This window comes from Oculina patagonica, chromosome 8, assembly GCF_052425735.1.
Source record: "Oculina patagonica isolate OP01 chromosome 8, crgOcupat, whole genome shotgun sequence".
In the NCBI taxonomy this organism is placed as follows: Eukaryota; Metazoa; Cnidaria; class Anthozoa; order Scleractinia; family Oculinidae; genus Oculina; species Oculina patagonica.
Genome location: NC_135765.1, coordinates 20,038,172 through 20,063,897, shown reverse-complemented (window position 1 = coordinate 20,063,897; position 25,726 = coordinate 20,038,172). Strand labels below are relative to the sequence as shown.

At 38.0% G+C, this 25,726-nt stretch overlaps 2 protein-coding genes across 2 annotated transcripts; one reads left to right on the top strand and one right to left on the bottom strand.

Moving 5' to 3' along the window:
• Positions 1-54: 54 nt before the first annotated feature.
• Positions 55-1,620, bottom strand: LOC144662210 (ras-related protein Rap-2b-like). Its single transcript, XM_078522973.1, has one exon. The coding sequence runs from the start codon at positions 1,238-1,240 to the stop codon at positions 689-691; it is 552 nt and encodes a 183-aa protein (XP_078379099.1). The 5' UTR covers positions 1,241-1,620; the 3' UTR covers positions 55-688.
• Positions 1,621-12,941: 11,321 nt separating this feature from the next.
• Positions 12,942-24,931, top strand: LOC144663680 (uncharacterized). Its single transcript, XM_078524698.1, has 6 exons — positions 12,942-14,735; positions 16,884-17,354; positions 18,041-18,123; positions 18,467-18,701; positions 21,896-22,130; positions 22,667-24,931. The coding sequence occupies exons 1-6, from the start codon at positions 13,373-13,375 to the stop codon at positions 22,821-22,823; spliced, it is 2,544 nt and encodes an 847-aa protein (XP_078380824.1). The 5' UTR covers positions 12,942-13,372; the 3' UTR covers positions 22,824-24,931.
• The last annotated feature ends 795 nt before the right edge of the window (positions 24,932-25,726 follow it).

Sequence of the window (25,726 nt, the reverse complement as noted above, 5' to 3'; positions counted from 1 at the left end):
CAAAATATAAAAAGTTGATAACAAATAAAAAAGATGATCAATACAAAACAAAAGTAAGAAATTGTTTTGTGTGACTTTATTGAAAAGTTGTATAGAGTGGATTATCATGTTTGCTTACGTTGTAGAAAAACTTTTACTCTAACAAAGATAAGGAATTACAATAATTTTAACTTCTCTCTTGTTAGAACTAACATTCCACGACTATGCATGGCGACATATTAAATTTTATAGTCAAGCTATAAAAACCGTTTTTCTAGAAATATGATCTACACACATTTAGGATTAAAATGACTACTAAACTATCCTAAAAAATTCAAAAACGTGTAATTATGTTAGTTTTCATCGGAAAGCAAACCATAAAAGTACTAAAAAGCTGAGAATTTAAAAGAAAGGAAATAACAAACTAATTTAATAAAAAGCTTAAAATAATGTCTTGTTCTTCATAAAAATTCTGTCTTGTATAAAGTAACTCTTATAGTATAAGCTTAAAACAAATTGTAAACTTAAATTTCCGGCTGAACAAAATGCCGCTTCAATTTCTTATCAATTTTCACATTCTTGCTAACACGTTGTGTCAATACATCACAGCACACAGTTCCTAAGAAAAGAATAAACTTATTTATCGTTGATATCGTGGCTGTATCAGACGTACCTACTAAATATTGATTGTGCTACATGCTGAATAACGTTAAAGGACTACACAGCATCCTCCCTTACTTGACGAACCTTTCTGTGTGGTTTTCATTCGTCTTACAATCTCTGCAAACACTTCGTCGACATTGCTGTTGTTTTTAGCTGACGTTTCAAAGTGTGGACAGTCCCATTCTTCTGCTAAAAGCTTCGCTTCGTCCGCAGACACTTCGCGTTCGTCAAACATGTCACTTTTATTTCCAACAAGTATCAGTGGCACAGTGTCTGAGTTTTTTACCCGCAGAATTTGATCTCTCATCGGTTTTAGATCAGTAAATGTTTGTCGGTTTAAAAGAGAATATATTAGAAGGAATCCTTGACCATTTTTGATGTACAAATCTCTCATGGAAGCGAACTGTTCAGTGCCAGCCGTGTCCAAAATTTCCAAAATGGAGGGACTGTTATCAACGTCGATCTCCTTGCGATAAAAGTCTTCGATCGTTGGATCATATTTTTCCACAAATTGTCCCGTAACAAACTTAACTGTCAAGGCACTTTTTCCAACTCCACCTGAACCTAAAACGACGACTTTGTACTCCTTCAAATTCATTGTAAGGTAAGCTAAATGTGTTGTACAACGATGATATGCGGTTGTGGCACCGTCAACATGTAACCAAATGAAGCCTTTGAAACACTACCACGAGTGATTCAAATACAAAGCAGTCGTCTTCAAAGTGCCTCGGGAACCACGATTTTATGACATTCATCGAATACTTATTGAATTGTCTCACTTCCCACGCTTTGACGAACTTCCTTCGCTCTCCAAGGCCATACTTTCATCAACTGGGCGTCGACGCTTCACAGATGGTTTCTGGGTAACGTAGTGAACACAAGACTGCAGCTGTGTATTATTCGCTTGCTATTTTTTCTTATTGTAGTTACTAACAATGCAAATGATAACCTTCTGCCGCCCTTTACAATTGAAACGGTATTTTTGAACAGGTAAAAGCTGTTTATAAATTGCATAAATAATAAAGCATTATAATATTATAAATAATATTATTTGAGCGTCTCGCAAAGAATTGTGGGATAGATAAGGTAAAACAATATTTTTTAATCGGGCGTGGCCGATTTAAGGTTTACCCTTTGGTCGTCCTACAGCGTAGTCTCCTGGCGCGGCCAAAAAGACGGGGATAGCTCGGGGTTGCTACAAAACCGCTACGGGTGACGCATACCGCAATGGTTTTCATTTTAGTTTTGACAGGAAATCGTTGCAGGCACACTTGGTCGACTTTTGGGTTAATGTGTAATCAGGTTGTGTTTTTTTGCTTCGGCGGAAGGACAGAGAAAAAAGCTTACGGTGCAAAGTACAGTATGGGGCCCAGTTCTCGGCCACTTTTGACGTAAACTTGTATTTCTTACCTCAGAAGAACCGCAGGAACTTGAAATTTCTCCCAGAGCTAGCTACATTATTCAGCTTTTTGGTGCAAAGCTATCGACCGGTCAAAAATTAATTTGCCCGAGCAATAATAAAAATAAAAGCGCCATTTGTGGGCCCAGTTCTCGGCCACCTTGGCCCAGTTCTCGGCCACTTTTGACGTAAACTTGTATTTCTTACCTCAGAAGAACCGCAGGAACTTGAAATTTCTCCCAGAGCTAGCTACATTATTCAGCTTTTTGGTGTAAAGCTATCGACCGGTCAAAAATTAATTTGCCCGAGCAATAATAAAAATAAACGCTCCATTTGTGGGCCCAGTTCTCGGCCACCTTGGCCCAGTTCTCGGCCACTTTTGACGTAAACTTGTATTTCTTACCTCAGAAGAACCGCAGGAACTTGAAATTTCTCCGAGAGCTAGCTACATTATTCAGCTTTTTGGTGTTAAGCTATCGACCGGTCAAAAATTAATTTTCCCGAGCAATAATAAAAATAAAAGCTCCATTTGTGGGCCCAGTTCTCGGCCACCTTGGCCCAGTTCTCGGCCACTAAAAAGCTTGTGCGTAATTATCTGTAAAAAAATGCTCAATTAATTTTCACAGTCATAAAATCACTCTGTAAACCTATTTATACTATATCGATCCCAAATTATTTTTATGATGCTTTGTTTTACTTTAGAAAAGAAGGATTTTAGAAAAAGAAAAGAAAGCATTTCGCGTTTAAGCGTTTTAACTTTTCAATCACACTGTTTCTAGTTTGATTTGTATGTAGGTTCATTCTAATTTTTATATTTTTATATTATTTTTACATATAGTAAACAGCGCTTTAGAATATTTATAGTTTTTAGCGCTATATAAATGTATAAATTATTATTATTATTTTAACGCACCTAGTTAGCGCCTATGTGCAGGTTCTGGCAAAACCGCATTGTGTGACCCGTGCATTTAGATGGTTTATTTTGCAGTGAAAAGGTCTTGAAAGATTTAGGTGTTGTAGAAATAATAGACAAGACAAGAGTCAGCTCAAAACTTAGAGCTAAGATTGAACTTTATTTTTAAAAATCTATTTCTTTCATTCTGGCAGCAGCAGATGAAATTATATTAAAAACCAAGCGCTAAGCTGTGATAGCGAGCAGGGTGGCCGAGAACTGGCAAATACGCAAACGTCGCAAGAAAAAATTTCGAAGTAAATTAAGACCAAAAAATACAACGGTTCAACGAAAAGTTAACTAAAGCAGAAAGCTGAATTATTCTACGTTTCACTTGCCAAAAATTAGCTCGTATGGTGGGGGCTTTTGGATAAAATACGAATTTAACTACATCCATGAATTTGGAGCCGTAAACAAACAACTTTTTCGGGAATGCAAATTCACCTACCTCCGCGTAAACTCGACGTGTGAGCTTTCTATATCGAATTGAACGATCAAACTCAAGATACTTAAAGCACATGAATCAGTCTATCGTTTGAAGGAAATACCTTTTTCTTTTGATTCAACTGGAGTGTGAAAAAACGCGTTAAACACAAAGTGGCCGAGAACTGGACCCGGCCGAGAACTGGGCCCACTTACTTTGACAAGTTAAAGTTATTTTTGTAAATGAAAAAGGTAACGTCATTGAGTCACGCAGTGTTTTTTAGCAAACTAGATGGTTTGCTGGTTTCTGACTATGAATGGGGGTGTGATCTTGCAGTATATTTTTTGAGCCTGACTCCGCCGTAAAACGTTTTTTTATTTAGCAAGAACTGTGTCGATTTTCATTTCTGAACAATTGGTCGTCAAGTCGTTTGTCACAAAGAGTAGAATGTTTGTACAGCATGTTTTGGAATTATTTTAGATTTGGTTAGTAAGACGCTTCTGAAGACCTGAGCAAAACGTTGGGAATGTACAGTATTAATAGGAACTTGAATGGAATTTTTCACAAGTTCGATAAAGGTATCAACTGAAAAAAATGGAATTCAAAATGAGAACTTGGATTTTGTTGTAATTAAATTTTATCGCGGACTGGATGCATAATATCACGGCTTTGAAAGTCTTCAAATAATTAGAAAGGTTCCTTTCTTCCATTTGATCTTATTGTTATTTTCATGTATTGATTATTCGAAAGCGGTTTTCGTTGATACGAAAAAAAAAACGGGTTTTCACTGAATTGCTTGAAGTATTTTTAGACGTGATAATATTGGCTTAATCAAATTACATTGTGCACGAAATATTTGTTATTCTTTTGTCTTGAAACTTTGAGGAAATTGAAATTTTTGTTTGACAGTTGTGTATGAAAGGCATTTTATAGAACTGAATAAAAAATAAGAAACATTGATAAAGGTTATTTCAAAGATTTATTTTGCCTGATTTTGAAGGGTTTCAGGAGTTTTAAAGAGTGCTGGTAAACGGCTGTATGTTGTTTGTGATTACGGATCTTATTTAGTTTCGAACGCTCTAATTTTTGAAAGGTTAAAACAGGTTAAAACCGGGCGGTTTCATGAGTTTTTTGGGTAGAAAGGTACGGTGGTGGTAAAAAAAAAGGTTTAGAAAGGAATGACTGTAGTAGCACGTAAGTCGGAGGTTTGCGTGAGTCACGGGGTATAGTATGCGTGAGCTGGATTTCCGGCGTCATAACGGCATGTTTTGTTTACTGAAAGATACACTCGACGTTTAGTTAGCTTAGTCGGCTTGGGAAACTATTTTAAAAATGAATGTTGTAATAGTTAATTAATAGTAATCTAGAATTAACCCACTCTCAATTGGAGTCTGTTCTGGATTCGCGCTACCTTTTCGCCGCGAAGGAATTTTGTAAAATTTCGCTAGTGGAAAGAGGTACTGTAAGAACAGTATCAATAACTCAAAAGGAGGAACTTCTTTGTAGCTCTGAATTAAGACGTATGATAAAATTTCAGAATAATGATATATGGTTTTCATATTGTTTTTGTCAATTTCCTTTTGTGGCAGATTTTTTGAGAATCAGCTTTTCTTTCGTGTGATGACAGACACAGGACAGAACGAGAGGTGGACGAGAAAGATGCCAAAGATGAATAGGCACCGAAAAACGACAAGAACCGTCAAGGACTTATCTTTAGAGGGCGGGGAGTTTTGGCATACTGTATTTCGAGGACTGGACTGGACTAGTAAAACGCGGACTAGTAAAACGCGGACTTGTAAAACGCGGACTAGTATAACGCGGACTAGTAAAACGCGGACTTGTAAAACGGGGACTAGTAAAACGCGGACTCAGGTAAAACGCGGACTTGTAAAAGGCGGACTAGTAAAACGCGGACTAGTAAAACGCGGACTTGTAAAACGAGGACTAGTAAAACGCGGACTTGTAAAACGCGGACTTGTAAAACGAGGGCTTGTTAAGCACGGACTTGTAGAACGCGGACTTGTAAAACAAGCGCTTGTAAATCGGATAAAACTAAACGGTTTAGCGAGCGAAACAATTTGTGTTTGAAGCTCTTGTGTGTTTCTTCGACGGCATATTTCTAGCTTTTTTGAGCACTCTATGGTCTGTTTTAGCGTGGAGATGTTTTTGCAGTATAGCACATGTTCGTTCTGCAAACCCCTACTAAAACAACGGGATTGATGCTATGAGTTGTGTGCATATGTTTCTTTCTTTCCACTACTTGACGCCTGTTGAGTGCAGTCGTTTGTATTGCTCGCACGAGGTAGAACGGGGCCCGTCCAGAAATCAACAGTCAATCGTAAATAAAGGTGACGGGCCTACACGACTCCTACGTTCGTGACATTAGAATATTTGCCGTTAAATGTTTAAATTCGGTCTTTCGACCTTATTTGCTTCTGACTTCTTTCTGAGGGTACTGTTTTAATTTGGGGGCAGTATGTGGTAAATAAAGGTGACGGGCCTACACGACTCCTACGTTCGTGACATTAGAACATTTGCCGTTATATGTTCAAATTCGGTCTTTCGACCTTATTTGCTTCTGACTTCTTTCTGAGGTTACTGTTTTTTTGAGACATTATGTATTGAAGAGAGCCGTAAGATGATTGTGGCCAAGGAATTCGAAGTGTCTAGAGGCGTTTTACAAGTCCGCGTTTTACTAGTCCGCGTTTTACTAGTCCAGTCCAGTCTACAAGTTAAAGACACATCAAGACCACCCCACTGTGAATTGCCATAGCACAGACAAAATTATAGTCAATATCTTATGTGTTTTTAAGAGAATTACATAAGAACCAAGGCATGTCTTGTCTTGCCTTACATTGACATGCAATAATTTGGAAATACTAAGCTCGTAACAGTTTAAGACAGAATCCATCAGGAATTTGAGTAACATTAATTTTAGTTACGCAAAAATTGAGCACCAGAATAATTTAAATCCTTGTGTTCTTTCATACCTTGTTAAAGGCTTGACATGTGATAACACCAACATAACACCAACAACAGTTCTTTATCAGTGGGGATTAAAGAAAAAATGGAAACATCATCACACAGTTGACCCCCATGCAAAAACACTCCAGGATGTCACGGGACTGTTTGGTGTCCGTCTGCCAATTTCTAACTTCAAATTCCAATGTTAAATTCACATTAAATTCACCTGCCAAACATTCCCAAAAATCACTCAAAAAATTACAAAATACCGCAATACATAGATACATGGGATGAGTGAAGTTTCCTTGGATTCCTTGAAACACCAACAATATATTTCCGTTTAAGGTGGCTGATAATGGGTTTCAGTATTTCCCAGTCCTTATACTTTGGTTCAGGACTAAAAGCCTTTATCAATTGCTATTACAGTAATGGTATGAAACAAATGTTCAATCATTCATCAACAAGTTGTGATCATTTTCTTGACAATAGTAGTTCCCCGGTAAACAGTTGTAGTACTGTCCCATCAAAGTGCAATGCCTGGAAAATACCGAAAAGCACACGACCTTCAGGTGAAACCGCACCTTACAGTATTACCAATACACTGCACTTTGCTAAGTCTTAAAACTTTACATTGTCTAGTCGTCTACTTCAATCGTTTATTTGTATTGTGTGAGATACATTTATAAATTGAAACCATCATGTCATTAAGTAATAATGCAATCTCGACAACGTTCTAGATATTATATTATGCACACTAATACAGCTCATGCAAGCCCTGTGACTTACACAAACACAGTCGGACTGAGTGCTACTTAAGTAACTGCTTCGTGGTTTCTGCTGTACTGAACCCTGCCTTTCAAGGCAAAGCGCCCGATTTTAAGCTTCTCAAGCTTCTCAATGTTCTTGTTAGACAACGAGCCCGGGTTTTCCATGACCGAACAGTCAACGAGGCGCAGCCGAGTCATACAAAACAAGGGCGAGTAGTCTAATTGTTTTAGTAGAAACTCTTAAAGGACTGCAGTCCAAAAACCTACAATTTTAAAAGCCAAAAATGAAGAGAACATATAATCTTAAAATGAGCAACGAGAGCGCGATCGTTTTCTATTTTAACAATAGAGTGATTCTGTCGAGGAACTATCGGCTGATAGTTGCCCCGCGGAAATTTGATGTTCTTAAAACAAATATTAGCCCGAGAAGCGAAGCTTCGAGGGCTTATATGCTAGTTTTAAGAACATCAAATTTCCAAGGGGCAACTATCAGACTGATAGTCCCAAGACAGAAACACTCTATTGTCTTTATTGTTCACCACTAAATTTTCTTCCGCGCGCACATACAAAAACAAGCATCGTGAATTATTTTTACTTTTGAGGATAAAAAACTCAATTGAAAGCCGAAATTTAACAAACGAAACAAAACCAGACGAGAAACCCACCAAATGCAGTGAATTTGGTTGGGTTTTTTTGTCTGCAGGCAGCTTGTTCACAAAAAACAGTCACGCCGGGCGGGCACTATGGATCCAGCAAAGGCTCATTTCTTATAAGGCTCCAATGTTCCATCAGTGTCTGTTTTAAATTTTTAACTGCCGGGTTGAGCATAGCTGATTTGCTTATATTAGCGTCAAAAAGGTAGTGTTAGCTACTATATACTCGATGTATGTCTTCTGCTCTTGTAGTTTCGTTATTTACGCTATTACTAGTAAATACAAAATTGAAAGCTTTAAATTGCTAAAAGGATAACCAGTCGTCCCGCATGCTTCTGTGCAGGAAGAGTAAGGGGGAGGGGGAGGTTTGGTGTATATAGCAAAGACGAAAAACAAGGGTATAGGCATATATATAGGAAAAGAGAAAACTTAAAAACTAAACTGAAAACAGCGTCATCATTATCATGACACCAGTATCGCTTGCCAAAGTATCTAAAAAGCAACGAGAAGTGTCATTTTACGCTTGAACGAAATTAATTTTTTTTTAAGAATCACTTCGTGAAAAATGCTCAAATAGCGTTTCAGAGCTTCTATATTTCAAAATTTTCTGAGGGGGCGGGAGGGGGGGGGGGGGCATGCCCCCAAACTTCTCTAGCGGCGCTCGCCTTCGGCGCTCGGTTTTGCCTCGTCTATGTCAGAAGTCTGGTTACGGCCCTGGCATTAAGCTGAAAATTGTGGTTTAATTTACTTGTGCTTAATGTTTCAAAAATTCCAGGCGTTTCAGGACTTTTTAGGTGTAATGTTTGCGTGATGTATATGATGTAAAAAACGTGGTCCCAAAGCGGAACTACTGACGGGAGCGATGAGAGGCGGCTGTACCTTTTACGTGAAGCGTATTTATTTTGCGATCCTATGATCTGTAAACGAAGAGTTAAATTCAACGTGAAGCGTGAATCATCTTGTTTTGTGTGATTTCATTTATGATTCTTTTAGTCAGCTCTGTTAAATGTACTTCTATGTTTTCAGCTTTGCAGTTGGGTTTTTAAAAAATGAAACTTTTGTCAGCTATTTTGTCGCGTGCGTCCTCTTTACCTGCAGACACACCTTCAGAGCACTACAGTCTAGACAGGGATCGACATGATTTTTATACATGAACGTGAAAACATTTTTGTAATTATTCGTGACGCGTGAAAAGCCCCCCGGGGGTGTGCTTGGGATTTATAGTGACGGCGAAGATTAAATGGGGGCAAAAATCCAGACACAAAAAAAAATCTCTAGGGCCTCCAACAAACCCCCCAAAATTCCCTGGATCAAAAATTAACCCCCCAAAATTCCAAGCTGAATTTCTGACCCTTTTAATTTCCAAAAAGGACAACGTTTATCTTGAATCATACCATCTGAATTAACTATTACATAACAGCAAAACATGTTTGTTTGCTTTTTATTGGCAGAACTGCCAGTCAGGGCTACCACGAATCTTAACCCTTGTCCCGAAACGTCTGAAATTTTTAAAACATTATTTGAGCGCTAAATAACAAAACCTCAATTTTCAACTGAATGGGATAGAACCCGAGTCTCTAACATTGTAGTACGACCACTCTAAATGCTTGGTGAGCAGGTGAGATTGCCGATAAAGTTCATTGTACTGCCAACAGGAGTCGATGGGGAGTGGTTGTGTTTATACAGCCAATGAATTAAAAATGTGTTGCTTAACTAAAGATATATCACAAAACCAAGGATACCTTTGAAAATATAACGGTGATAAGTTTTAAACTTGGCTTCAGTAGTGACTTTCCTTAAAGATGCAAGATGGCTCAGATATGATGTAACTATGGCAACACTCTTTGCTCCAGTTTCTTTTAGTCAAAAACCATTAGCAACCCTTTAAGTGGGGCAAATTAAGGGGCTCAGCTCGGAACACACATAGTGCCAATGCCTCTCCTCAGAAGCTTGCTTGGAGTGGATGATCTTTTGCTTAGCAAAAACTGGGCATGTCTGAACTAATTAAAACAGATCTTTGCAGCAAGACCGTTGCCATGGCGATGAGTTAATGAGTGTCATTTTGCGCCTTTCGTGATGTACATTTCTAGTGCTAAGTATGAAGAAAACCGCTCTAATATTCCTAGAGACAAGAAGATGTTCTTGATTCAGTGCTTTATCTTTTTGTGGAATTATTGCTGACGTCATCACTTTTCTCATTTGCTTGATTGCATAACACAAAAGTGTAAATACAGTAGGTCCCGGTAACTTAAACTCTGATAACTCGAACATCCCGCTAACTAGAACTAACTACCATTTCCTTTGGATTTGACCCCGCTTTTCAGTCATTTTTACTCGGTTAACCTGAACTCAGATAACTCGAAAACCCCGCTAACTCAAACTAAATTGTGTTTACCTTGATCAAAATTTGGGTCAAATTTTTCCCGACAACGTGAGTTCCGGTTCTTGCAACTTACCAAGGTTGCACATTGATTATAGCAACGAACATATCATGTATTTGACGGCCATTTTCCACTCTTATCATAACAATGTATGGTCGTGTTAGAGTTTCTGCCCGGGGGGTACTCCCACATATGGGCTATATAGGTATGTGCCGCGGCATAGGGTATGGTTTTGAGGTTCTCGGTCCTTAAATAGGGTATCGTTTTTGTTCCTGTTGGCATTTTGTTCCCGGTGTGATCCTAAAATAGGGTACCTAAATTCTATCAGCTTTATAAACGCCCAGCTAAATGAAAAAAAAAGTATCTTAAAACTGAACTATCCGTTCAAGTATTTGTAAAGCGATTTTATAAAGATTTGTGTTTGCCCGTGCGCGGTTAGCCACTATTTTCTTATATTAGTTTTACATATAGTAAACAGCGCTTTAGAATATTTATAGTTTTAGCGCTATATAAATGTATAAAGTAAAAATAATTAATTAATTAAATAAAATTAATATTTGGGTCGTCACGGAACGCGTCTCCTTCCCGTGAATAGGGTGTAATTTTTCGGTTTTGGGCCTTAAAAAGGGTATCAATTTCCGCTTTCTTTAACCCCTATCCGAAATTTATGGGTGTACCCCCCCCCCCGGAGTTTCTGACGAGATGAGTTCAATATCCTCTCTTGGTTCAATTTACACTGTACTCTGTATACTGATGTGCTAAAATCAATTAAGTATCAGTTATTAACTTGACAAATTAAATACTCAATCGACCCCGATAAGTCGAAATCCCGGTAACTCGAACTGTTTGTTTCCCTCCAGGGGTCCTTTGTATCTCAAACGAAAGAGGATACAGTAAAACCCTGGTAACTCAAATTCCCAGCTAATTCGAACTTTTAAAATTTCGTTTCCCTTAATCAAAATTTAACCTGATGACTCAAATTCTGGTTCTTGAAACTCGCCAGAATGCCTATTGAAATGTTCCATAAGCTCTTCTTGTCGTGTAAGGTCATAAATTGGGCTAATCGGATTTTAATACTAAAACCAATACTACAGCAACCAATAAATTATTAGTGCAACGAACAGATCACGTTTTTGACGATCATTTTCGATCCTATGAGCCATATACGACGGGTCATATACACATTCAAAGTACCTAATCATGTTACAGTTTCTGACGAGACAAGTTTGATTGGCACTCTACTGTATACTGAAGTGCTGAAAAATCAGTAAAACGACCCCGATAACTCGAACTCCCTCTTATTCGAACTTCTTCGTTTCCCTTCAGAGTTCGAGTTAAGTCTACCGGGTTTCTCCTGTATTTAGAAAACGAAAACGCAATTCTTCCCAAGTTTTAAACGCTTTTTAAATAATCAGCAATTATATTTTTTAATTTAATCTGGTATTACAGAAACTTTCTATCAAATGCCACCAGCCCCACCCACCTCCTCGACCCATAAAATAAACGGCACGCAATGCATGCAGAAGCGATGACGTCTCCCAAGGGGGTCGGAAATAATTAACAGGAAAATTGTCAAAAAAACAATGTAAAATATATAAAAGTAGATGACAATTCTGTATTGAATAGTTTTTCAACAAACGATACTTCTATGTGCGACCAAGATCAAACGCAGTCTAGTATTTATTTACACAGGCCATTGCTGCAGAAATTTCTGTTTACTGATCGAATATCAAAGAATTTGTCAAATATAATTTTTCACTTTCATTTATATTTTTGTATTGGTCCTTTCTAACTTCCCAGGAGTAATTTATCTTGTGTTTTTCGATTCGCGGCGATTTCTTGTTGTGATAAACTTTGTCTCTATTCACGTCTCATTTATTTCTGTAGTTAGTTCCCATCCATGTCTCTAGTGACCAGTGCTCTTTGGTTAGTGGGGTAATAACCGTAAAAACGTCCAATAGAGTTTGGTTCGCTCCCCGACATTAGGCGATGACGTCATCGCTTAGAAATGAATCGTCTCTTTAATGTCACATGGACAGGGCACTGGGATTTGTCTGCTTTATGCATGCATGTTTCCATACCTTTATATACAGGCTTGAAGTGAAGCTCGTGTCAGTGTCCATTTAAAACACCGTGTCATGTCTAGACAAAATTTAATCCACCTTCGTTTGTTTTGGAGGCTCAATTTTTGGATTGAAGTTGAGTTTAAGGTGACATTTTTGAGATTTCTAACAGGGGAATGCCTACACCTGGCATAGACGGTACCCCTCCCCCTCCCCCCCCCCCAGCCCAAATCCTTCATTGTGTGGTCTTTTCCACTCGATTTTTTTTCCTTTCCTAATCCAAGTTACTCGGGGCGGTGAGGAAAATGTATGGATGACAAAACAGGTAAATACTACGCTGTAGTAAAAGTACTTTCCCCGACGTTTCGGCAAAGCTGCCTTCTTCAGGGGGCAAAACTATTTTCTACATTTAGCACCTACGCTGCGCAGGGATTCTGATTTTTATTTTAGTGAGTAAAACCTTACGTTAGCCTGAATTTCAGACGTCTTCTCTGGTCGTTTGGTTTTACGGTGGCGAATTCACGCTAACGTAACGAATTCAGGCAGGTACCCTTCCTTACAGGTGCTCAAGGTATGAAAAGACCTCAAAACCACAATTAAACCGATAAGCAGAGTCAAGCTGGGACATGTCGGGTAATAATTTACCTCAATCAAAAGTTGAACCTTCCCATTTTGCTTTTTCCCATAAAACAATTCTGAAACAATCATCCATCTCAAGATACACCCAGCCGACAAGGTGCCTGATTTAATAGCTGGTGCACATCGTTTTACAATAACATACAAACGTAAAACCAGTAAGCACTGTTTTTATTATTATTTTCAAAAGCGAGCACATGTTAGAATTGTAACTAAACACATGGCAATCCGAAAAGACATTTGAAAATACCCGCAAAATAATAACAAAAGAAGTACAACTGTGAAGCCCAAGAGCAGCTGTGCGCTGTGCTTGGCATTTGTCCACTTTCTTTACATGTGTTTTCGTTTGTGATTGGTTACTGTCTCTGCTAATCGGAACTTGATTGGATAACTTTCATTGCTCCCATGACGATCCTTTGTTTAACCACGCGTCTTTGCGTCTTGCAATTTTTTCAAATTCAATTTTGCTTGAATTCGACTACCGCAGGAAAATGTCTATACTTAGAAATAACCTTTTATTTTTATATCTCGTTGTTTCTATCTACATTTCATGGTCCGAAGCGAATTTGGGGGTTTCCGTGAACGATCCTTGTTCTTCAAATCCTTGTTGGAACGCGGGACTTTGTTCGACGAATGGCTCTGTGTTCACTTGTAGTTGTCAACAAGGATTTAGCGGGCAGAAATGCGAATTCCACATTACGGATTGCCCAGTAAACAAGTGTGTTAACGGCATTTGTAAGCTTAGTAAAGCTGGTACACCTGAGTGTTTCTGCACTCCTGGATTCACAGGAAAATTCTGCGACATTAACGAAGATGAATGCGCTTCACAGCCTTGCAAGAATGGTGCTTTGTGTGTTGACGAAGTAAACGGTTACAAGTGCGTCTGTAAAGGTGATTCCTATGGCCATCATTGCGAAATTCATGAACGTGATATAATGCAGTGTGTTGCACGATGTGATGAGGAACCTTGTTGGCGGAATTACTCTGTTGTTGTACCAGTAATCTGGGGGTACGGTGACAGCATCTGTAGCACAAGTCATTCTTGTTTTGGTGGCGAAAATAACACGGAAGCCAACTTGTACGACACGTTTGTCGCAGTGCAGCTAAAGCCTTTGCAGATTCAAGTGGGAGACACACTTAATTTCACTGCTGACGAAGAAATTGTGGCTTATGTCGATGGATTTGTGCCTCATCACGTCGTTGCTGCAAACGGATCTTATGCATTCCTAGCCTGTAATGAGAGTAATGGAATTCCACTTGTAAATAAACCGACTAATAGTGTCGTTGTGGGCTTAGACATTCTGAATCTTGGGACAAAATACTTCATTGCCAACATAGATTCTACATTTCGTTGCGACTTTGGTTTACGTCTAAATGTTAGTGTCAAAGAAAGCAACTGCAAAGCCCCGTTGTCAAGCGAGATTTGTTCAGGCCGAGGACAATGTAGTACAAACTTCAGTTTACCAGACTTCCGCTGCAGATGTTGTGGTGGGTTTAGAGGTGAATTTTGTGAAAAGGTTGACTACTGTTTCTCGAAGCCTTGCAAAAATAACGCTGTTTGTCAGAACAGGGAGAGTTCAGCAGATGGCAACACACATGTGTGTATTTGTGAGCCTGGATATGAGGGCCGAGATTGCTCTGAAATCAAAGATCTCTGCGTGTCTTCTCCATGTCTTAATGGAGGTCGTTGTATTCCAAAGGTGAATAACTTCACATGCCAGTGTGCACGAGGATTCAGTGGCAGGAACTGTGAGGTGGATATTGATGAATGTCTGCACAATCCTTGTATGCATGGTGCTAGCTGTGTGGATGGTGTTGGCTCATTTTCATGCCACTGCCCAGCAGGTTTTACAGGTATAAATCTGTTTATTTCATCTTGTGGTAACATTGTATTGGCAAGCAAAATACACTATCAATAATGAACACAGTTTTCCAATCTTTAGAGTACCTATCCTTTATATTGCACTCACGTCCAAACCGTTGCAGCTGATGAGCTCAAAATTGGCAAGTTACAAAATAAGCTTCTGCATTTGTTATATTTTTTGTATGTCACTTAAGACCATGATGCGTTACCATGGCAACACATTTAATTTAAATTTCTTATTTATTCGGCTTCGGCCTCTTCTTCTTTCTCATGAAACTCGCCTTCAGAAAATTCAGGTAGTAGATTTTTCATTAATTGTGTGCAACAAACATGAAGAAATTACAGCTCCTATTAGACCTCTATAATAAGCACCGGCCACCTATTAAGATAAGATAAGATAAGATAAGATAAGATAAGATAAAATATGAAACTCCTAAAAGTAGGAAAATAAAAGTTAATAAAATGGAAAATTCAAAAAGTGACCTCTATTGGGCAAGTGTATTATTTTTATGTTTCTTTACCTCTATTAAGTGGCCAGCACATTATATTTCCAAGCGAAGTGGTGACAGATGATATTTCACAAATCGACCACATTAATTTTTTTCCATGGCCTACAATCTTATAGACCATAGAAATGACGTCAGAAAATGTTCAAAACTCAAGGGGAACCACGAGCCATTAGGGAAGTGGTTTCACTGCAAAGTTTTGGACATTTTATGGCGCCATTTCTATGGTCTATAAGAGTGTAGACCATGTAAAAATGTGGTCGATTTGTTGTATATCATAACAAACTTGAACAAGTATTTATGCAAAGCGATGCCTGACCATGAAGAAACTTTGACCAGAAGCCAAAAAGATTCCCAACAGATAAAAACGGTAATGACACAAAAGAAGATGAACAAGAATTCAAAGAATAACAATTTTAATTACACTCTACCTTTTATTCTCTCTTTGAGTGTGTGCTATCGCTAGAAGCGAGCAAGATGATTTTTCTTTCTGAAGATCTTGTTAGCGCTCGTTCACTGAACGACAACAGTTCGTTGAGTCTGTTGCCGATTCACTGGCACCGTTCTTTCAAGTTAGGCAAAAAATTTAAAAGCCTGTTAAATTTTCTTTCGACAGATCACTTGAGTAGAAGTCCAATCCTGAATTCTGAAAACAAATGCGTACTTGATTCAAACAAAACAACAGAAGATGAAATTCGCTTTCATTCATGGAGACCAAACTTACACATTTCTAGCCGTGCGTGTGCGTGGCGTAATCTGCTGCCACTTTCATGGTCTATACTCTCATCGACCATAACTTTGGACCAATCAGCACGAAATAATTCTCTCGGCTATGGTATAAAAGGTGCCAAAAAAAAAAAAAAAAAAAAAACCACCCCCCCCAAACCCCCCCCCAACCAACGCGGGCTATGGAATAATTGTAAATAACCGAAAAAACAATAAGAAAACAAGAACTGCAATTTAATCTCCTCCACAAGTCACAAGCCGGGTTCACGTGCAAACTTTTCACATCCAGCGCTAAACATTTTGTCACAAAAAGCTGTTAGTCAAAAATAATATCCTTCCAGAGCAAAAACATGAACTTTTTTTTACTGAAAATAAGCTTTCCTAGGTCACAATTTTTCCTTGATTTTGTTGGTATTCTGCCTCTTTAAGCCAAAATAAAGTTGTCCTGGGTGCAGGTGTCCAATATGAAGTTGTTCACATTGGATACCTGTAATTGGATGCCCACATAATTGTGCACCAATTATGTGAGAAGAAAGCATGCACAGAACCAATCAAAATCAGGAATTTTGTTATAGATAGGATTATAATTATGATAAAAAAATCTTTATTAACAACTTCTGTGATAATAATTATTATCTGTGGCGCAAAACTATTTACAATAAACAGTTGCATGATACAGTCGTTAAAATGAAAAGCAAAAATGTATGTTATACAGAAAATGATTAAAATAAAAGTTGAGCAGCATTTAAAATTATTGTAAGAAGTGATTTAAACTGCAAAGGATTTACATAACAGTTACTTTGTGCGTTTGATGTTTTATTATTATACAAGAGCTTTCTAGTATTGTATTTTATTGTTTTGTTGTCCATGCTGTGGAATAAACTGTTTTCCATTTGTTTCTTGTAGGTTCTCACTGTGAAGTTGACATTGATGATTGTTTGCCAGCCCCTTGTGTTCATGGTACATGTGTTGATCAAGTAAACAGTTTTAAATGCCACTGCTTGCCTGGCTATGCAGGGATCAAATGTGATTACAACCTTAAAGACTGCCTTTCCAACCCTTGCCACAATGGAGGACGCTGTGTGGATGAAGTGAATGGCTATAGGTGTGACTGTGGTCCAGGGTACAGAGGGGACCATTGTCAGATTGATGTCGACCTCTGCAAGGAGCCCATGATGTGCGTCAATTCATTGTCTTGTAAAGACAAAGGTCAAACTGTTGAATGCTCTTGTATGCCAGGTTTTACAGGTTATAACTGTGCGGTTAATATCAATGACTGTCTTTCACATCCATGTAAGAATGCTGGCACATGTAGAGACAAAGTGAATGATTTCGAGTGTATCTGCCAGGACGGCTTTTCAGGAAAGACATGTGATGGTAAGTTTTGTTTGATTGAACTTCTCACTGCAACTACCGGTACTTATACCGGCCACTTGGATGAATATTGACAAATTTGAGAACAAAGGATTGTTATGTTTTTCTAAATCAACCAATAATGCTGAAAAATGCAAACAATATATAGCTCTGCATCAAAGTTTGAAACCCAAAGAAAAGTTTCAGACTGCTTAGGAAACTTTGTCATTTTGAGATTTGTTATTTTGACCCCAAATTTTTGAGTTGTTTCCAATGTTGTTGGTTTGGCAGGCACATCACAGTTTCCAAGCTAAATCCACTAGTTAATAAAACTAAAATAATTATTGTGATATATGTAATTTGCTATCAGTAAAGGGAAGTTGATAGTTTACTTTAGCACTCACATACATTGCAGCATTACATATGCTTTATACATGGGTAACACTTAGCCTTATTATGAAACACACAAATGCATGCAGCAGAAAAAATGCTTGTAACAAAAACAACACAGTTATAAGTATGCCTCATTTGCAGAGGAAATGTCAGACAAAAGTCTCCAAAGTACCTAGACAGGCTGTCCCATTTGGTCTTTCTGTCTCATTTTTTGTAGTGTTTTGAGTTTAAATTTTTTTTGTTAAACTGACAACAAAGGTCACGCAATTACAGTAACATATATAAAATGAGATTTCTTTCTAATGTTTATCTTACAGGGTCAACAGATTCAATACCTGTTGAACAATTTCAGCGGCAACTTACACTCAAGTTAATGACTGAAGACTGCAATCTTCTGAAGGTACTGTTGGAATGTTGTTTTGACATAAGGCTACTTAATTTTCATTGCACAGAGTTGCACATATATTGCTGCTTTCACTAGATAAACATTAGGTCACAACGATAATCAACAAAAGACAACTTACAGTGTATGTATCAGATAACCAGACTTGGTTGCCCAACCTTAATTAGAGAGGTGTTGGAGTTCAGTTACAGAAAAAGTGAATGTCATTCAGCCCTGCATACATGTATCTTGAAATTTTGTTTGCCCTACTGTCTGGCTTGAGAATGCTGGCTGTTCTTAATTCTGATCTGTTAATTAACTTAAATATTTGATTACATTAATTTTGTTCACTATTTTGCAGGCCTCCCATGCATCAGCACATATTATCCAGGGAATAGCATCCAGTGTAGCAGAATCCTGTAACTGTAGTTTTGGCACAGGACACATAGTGGAACAATCTGTGCGACTTCAGTGTAGAGACAGTATCAGTGCTGAAGTGAGCATGGAAATTAAACCTGTGAAGGAACATTCAGTCCAACAGTTGATTTGTCAGCTTCACAGCCTTCTTATTCAACACCAGAATGTCATTGACTTAGGTCAGTTGTGTTCTTTTTATTATTATTAATTACTATTGTTTAAAAGTTAGAAATCATTTTGAACTGTTTTACAGGTCAAATTTAAATTCCGTTTACAATCTTTTAACCTAGGTTATATGGTAATTGGGTTGATTTGATGTACTGTACATTTCAACCTTGGTTAATCCTCCGATGAGTGAACTAACAAATACAAGTGTGAAAAAAGTTTTTAAAATTACCAACGTAAAAAAGCGAGGTGCAAGTTAAATTTCCAGTCAGGCTGTCTTCATCTTCACCATCGTGAAACCTGGAACAGTATTTCTTTGGGGTAGTCCCCACCGCACGTTTTGTACTGAAACATGTTGGCTTTCAAGGATAGGGCACAGGTAGTAATTTTGACCAATTTCAGTGAAAACTGCATAAATTGTCCAAGTAGGTTGTACAGATCATTGTAAATCTGTAAATTTGCCACCTAATTTGATATTCCAGCTAGTTTAAAAGCAACCCCGGTTGGGTCTGGTTATATGCCTCTGGGATAATTGCGAACATTAGGGAGGGGTCCTCTAATGTCAAGAAATTTGTCGCGTCATCCTTTGTCACATTCCAAGCGAGGCTACTACATGTACCGTCGCTTGCATCTAAGCGTGAACACGAGCCGCCGAAACATGATCTAATTGGGTATCAAACATGGCATGTTTCGTCATGAAACATTGAAGTTTAGCAGACCGTAACGGCAACTTTCACGCTCAAAATGCTCACCATAAACACTGAGAACAGGCGAAACTTTGCACCATAAGTGATTTAAGTGATCCTGCAAATGCATATCGACACAGATCAGGATCAATTGTCGAAGAAGTCTTGATATCCAATCTTTCCGCCATTTCGACTGTTTCGAAACCGGAATGTGTTGAAGTTCGGCGCGAAGTTGCCGTTACGGTCTGCTAAACTTCAAACGTTTGATGACCAATCATGGCACGTTTGATACCCAATTAGATCATGTTTCGGCGGCACGTGTTCACGCTTAGATGCAAGCGACGGTACATCACACATGCTCTTACCAAAGTGTCCTTACATAGAAAACCCTTCCATAACATCTTTGGCCGTGGCGAGCAAAACCATATTACCCTTCCCAAGGCTGAGATATTTACAATGTGTAACCTCCATAACTGTGACCTCTGTGACAAAAACGTGCCCAACCGCTAGGAGTTTGGAAAGGGATAGCTGTTCATATATAAATAAAACCGTTCATCAGACACAAACACAGGATGGGATGCCATTCTAATAACTCAAGATATCTGCTTTAAATAATCGTCAGCCATTTCAATATTTTACCCAAGCTTTCGCCCCCCGAGGGGCCGCTATAAGCTTACTAGTTCAATTATTAGTTCCAAAAACATTGTCTACCCATTTGCATCTAGCTTGCAATCGCAGATGCAGGCTAGTTCGCCTTGAATGACAAATATAAACTAAGTTGCAGGTGATCATGTATGAGCTTTGTACATATGCGTCGGTCCACAAACACCTCATGGATAGTCGCGTTTTTTTTTTCTGCTCCAAAGCCGTCTTCGATTTCAAAATCTTCGAATGTCAATACATGTTATATTCAAGACTTGAGTTTTGTTCAACAAGCTTTTCAAAAATATATTGATCTTTAACCGTATGCAAATATCAAGTGTTTTTGATTTGAGTTTGAAACTATATCTCCCATGGGAATACACTGTTGGCTCATTCCTGTGAGTTTTTTTCCTGCTCGGTAAAACCCAGAAAGCTTTGCTTTTTTCGCTTCCCTCATCTTCATTTACCATTTTCCTAAAAAGACGTTTGATTCACAGGCCTCAAATCAAGTCGCTAGAACTGCTCTCCCATGCTTCAAATCGTAAAGAAAACGGCATAAAAACAAGCTTCAGGAATGTCAATACCGCTGTCTCTAATGGACAGGTGTTATTAGGATAAAATCTTATTTGGATAGCCTCTTCAACCCTGTGTGTGTATTGGTGAGGGTCATGATCGATATACATGACTTGTTTCCATATGCGTGCTCCGAAACACAATCATAGCATCAATAGAGACAGCAGAATGGAAATTCCTGAAGCATGGATACCTACGATCAGAAAACACGACAGCGGTTCAACTACAAAGCGGACCTCTGAGGGAACAACATCTGTTAGTTGGAATAATAATGAGGATTGAAATGCACCGATCAAAGCAAACCAATGGCATAAATAGCGAGGTGTAAACAATCGACCTCATCGCCTGATGAAGACTAGCAGTATTTCAGTCGAAACGTTGGGATCAACATCTCAAAGCGATTCTATCGTGAGACAAACAAATAGACGTTCATTTCATATCTTACACCACAATGAACAATATTCACATCTAAAATGCATGGTTTTTTATTTCTGTGGATTTTCTATGGTTATGCCAGGGCTCTGCTCCGCTCTGTGGAGCTCTGCTATTACAACTCCAATCCAAACCCTACCTTAATACAATAACGCTAACCATAATTACCTACGGGTAGGTTAGAAAAAATCAACCTGAAATACAAAATGTAATCTAGGTTGGAAATAATGAAAACTAGTTTTACAAAAATGACCTACAGGTAGGTTAAAAAAAATTGAACCTGAATTTAAATTTGACAACATAGACATGTTACAAGTTTAAGGTAGAAATCTCTTTGGGCACGATACTCAACTCTGCCACAATGAACACAAATAACAATTTAGAATATTCTTTTTTCAAAAACAATTGTCAAGTCATGGAACTATCTTCCAGAACATGTTACACAACTGTTAGCCATTACCATACAGGTTTGATAGTAATGAAGCTCATCTCTTTGGGGGGGGGGGGGGTGGCATAAAGGTTTGTACTATTGCGTTAATTTTTGGTGTGGTTTTGCTTTTTTTACCCTGTGGTATTGCAGTTTTCTAGACTAAGCGGTTTGTGGTTTGTGGAAATCTTTGGTTAAATTTGATGCAGCATTTCGATTGCGGAATTCGAAGTGCCGTTTTGGGCCTCCCATATCCCCTTTACACCCCCTTCTTATAGCTGTTTACTGCATGGTACTTTAAAAGGGTTGCCAAGTCAAATTGCATTAGGGTTTGCTACTTTTTTGAAAATAATTGCAAGCAATAATTTTGAATAATATCCAAGTGATCCCTGACATTCAGGCAATCCCCCACACTGAACTTGTAAAGACGTTATTTTTAATCTTCTAGGTTACAACACATATGCAGTGAGGGTTTTCATTGATGTCTCAACATGTGATCACATGAACGACAAGGTCAATGGTATAGACAGCAGAATAAAGGAAAAGGAACATGTCAGTAATTCAGGGAACATTGCTGTAACTGTAGCATCTGTGTGTGCTGCTGTGGGCCTTATTGTGGCTGCTATAATAGTTTGCTTGAAGTGTCGAAGAGCACCCATGTCAGTCAAAAAACATCCTTCCAAGTAAGTGTTACTTTTTTCCTGCATTTCTTTATGAGTAGCAGTGCTGTCATGTACAATGCAAGTAAAAAGTCACAGTGATAAAGTCTTTAGAAGACCTATTGAAGAAAGTAATTTTTATGATTGAGCTTTTCTCTCAAAAGTGGGCTGGATGGATTGATAAAATATCAATATTGTATCTCGGGTAAGGAGAAGTTAAGTGAAGACAACAACTATAAGTTATTTAGAAATGAAGTCGTTTTGATGGTTTTGCATGTGTAACTTCATGGAATCCAGTGAGCTAATAGATAATAAATCAAATTTATACTTGTCAATTTTCGAACGTTTGTTCCTGCAACATGTGTTTATTCCAGGTTTTCAATAATTAAGGCAAGGTTATACTGACATTTGCAACTCCTGCTTTGTATCCATCAGAACTAATTTCTCCCATAGCAGGTGTCACATACACATTGTAAACATCAGATTTAGATGCAGGAAGCTACTATTGCATGAAGTTAGGGTAGTAACTCATTACAAACTTTTTTTGATGGTTTTAACAGGGGTGAGAATGAACTGATAGAAGATCTGAGTGCTGACCTACTCTCTGCTGTAGCTCCAACTCCAAAGTCCATGTATCGGACAAGTGGTGGCTATCACAACATGGCTTTCTCTGGAAGATTTAACCCTGAAAACCCAGTCAAATCTCGGAGAGTCTGAAGTGGCTTTTTTTTTACTTGTATTGTCTGTTAATTTTAGAATGCATCATTGCATAACTGCAAGTACATGGAAAAGGGGTTTTCCTTATGTATTATTAATTTTATAAGGATATAATTGTATTATTTTATGCACTTGAACTTCTACTTTACAAACAGACACCAAACTGCTAGGCTGCTGATTTCCCGGGGGGGGAGGCACTCCCTATATGGCCTATACCAGGATGTGCCACTGGATAGGGTATGGTTTTTTACTCCTCCGTTATGCAATTTCAAGCTCCTCTGTCCTAAACAGGGCCTGAACCTGTCCTAGACAGGGTATGGCTGCAAGACTGTTGTCAAGTATTTACATTATTTTCGCTTTCGCTTCAGTGAAAAGCATTTTATTTGATGGGATCACACACAATTTGTGTGCATTTGTTATAATAACAGAGTTGCTGAATGAATAAGATAGAAGCCCACTTTGAGAAGTTTGTTGCTACTGGGCCATGGGCTTGGGTACCTCCAAACCAACAGCTGGTTCATTTGTAATATTATGAGTGTATGACAAACTAACACCATAGTGTTTCCCAACAGTTGAATCACTAGGAACCAAAAAAGAAATCATTAAGGATAGCTATTCCTACTTATGTTCTCGTTACAGTAAAATCATAAAACCATGAACACTTTCATTGATGTTAAGTGGAATGGCAACTTGGATAAAGTGAAAATGAATGAAGAAGCGTTCTCATTTCGACATATTGAGCCTTGCAGTTATGGCACAACATGTGTCACACATAAGAACCTAGTATATGACCTCGCTAACCACGAGTCTCCCATAGCTCAGTGGTTAGAGCATCCAACCAGTATTCTGGAAGGTCATGGGTTTGACTCCTGTTGGGGGAACTCGGAAAATCTTTTTCCGAGTATTCTACTTGAGAATGCTTCTTCATTCATTTTCACTTTCATTGATCTTGGATATGAAAATTGTTGCAGAAAACCATTGAATGGTAGCTCAAAATGGTGGAAAATGTTAAAACATGGACAGTGATGAAGTCAAAAGTTTTTTCTGGGACAGTTTGACAACTGGTTTCTCTATTATTATTTTTCTAAGTATAATTGTAGTGGTCTCAGGTTTTGTATTTTCACTGTAAAATGTTTCTTAGGTCTTTAAAGCATTACTTAGTATTTCTGTCTCCTTCCATTGTGCCCTCTTTTTCCCCTTCCTCCCGTAGGTGGACAACTCCCATAAGTGCACACTTACACTTGGTCCCAGTGTCTGGTTACAGGAGACTTGACTGTATATCATAGTAGGAACTCTGCTTATTCCACAAAATTGAAAGCTTTGATTAGTCTGCTTTTAAGTAAACATCTGCACTGAGTGCATATAGTTCTTTTGTTTCAAAAGGACAACAACAATTTTTGTGTAGTAATCTTGTAAAAATGTAAATGGATACTTAGTGAAAAAAAAGATTTATCTTCTAGACATGTATGACACTTCTTGGCCCGTACTTCTTTTGAGTCATTTAGTTCTATAAGTTGGCTTGTCATGAAACGTAATTACACTGACAGTTTAACTAAAAAACTGATGTAAAAGTAGACATGTTTATTTTTTTTTAAAATTCCCCCCTTGATGACAACAGTGAGATTTGTTCCTTCAGGTTAAGTTGTTTTCTCTGTAAGATAGTTGATGAAGAATACAGTGGCCAGATGTCAATATAAATATTGATTATTGGTTTAGGTATTACTAAGTAACTTACAGTTTTGTAATTACGATATATAATATATCTTTTGAACTGTGTGTGTTTGATTTTAAAAGAGATAGATTACTGTTTTTAACATGCAAAGGTATATAATACGTTTGATTTTAGTGCACATGTAAATAACTACATTCATACTATAGGTGTGATATATCTAATATTTTATGATAAAAACATGCCTGGGTAGACTGTTTATAGATTACCTGTATATCCTTTTTTACTATGGTTAAAGCAGTACCAGTGATCTTAGGAATCTCTAGCTAACTGCGATCCTTTCTCTGTCGAGAGTGGACTTTTTTGTAGCTTGTACTCATTATGTTTGTAGCAAGATTTTATTTTGAATAAAGCATTGCACATTTTGTATCTTGCAGAATCAGTTGTTTTGACGCTTGGTGTATTCGTTTTTACCTGTAGCCTCCTCTGCAGGCGTCTCAAATTGAAAAGAACCGAAGAAAGCGAGTTCTCGCGCTTCCGGTTTGCATAACACAGAAAGCCCAAGACAGTATTTTCGCGTTTCTCTTGTTTTCTTCGGTTCTTTTCAATTTGAGACGCCTGCGGAGGATGCTATTTCACCTGCACTGCTATAAAAAATTGCATCTCTTTAGTAAAACATCGCTAAGTGTTGTGGAGCAACATTCCTATGATGCCTATGAAGTAAAAGTTAATGCTTATTTGAAAGACTTTTACAAATGAAGAAGAATGGCGTTTACCGTTTTGAAAGATCTTCTTTCGTTTAGGATCGATTTAGGAGATATTCACGTTTTTGTGTTATGCAAATGGGGAAAGTGATGACGTCATACATTGTTCCACTTAACAATTAGACTACGAGCCCAAGTTTTCTATGAGCAAATAGTCAACGAGGCGCAGCCGAGTTGACTATCGCTCATAGAAAACGAGGGCGAGTAGTCTAATTGTTTTAGTTGAAACGCTAAAGGATTTTCAGTCCAAAACCTACAATATTGTGCACTTTAAAGACAAAAAAACAAGAAAATTTACCGCTTAAAGAGCTACTCGCGCGCGCGACTGTTTTCTATCGGCGAATAGAAATCAGTGAGAGAACCAATCAGATTCGCGGATTTCCAATAGAACACAGCTGAGTTTCTACTAATAAAAGATAGATCACAAAATCAAGGATATCTCTGAAAAAATAAAGGTGATATTTCTGAAA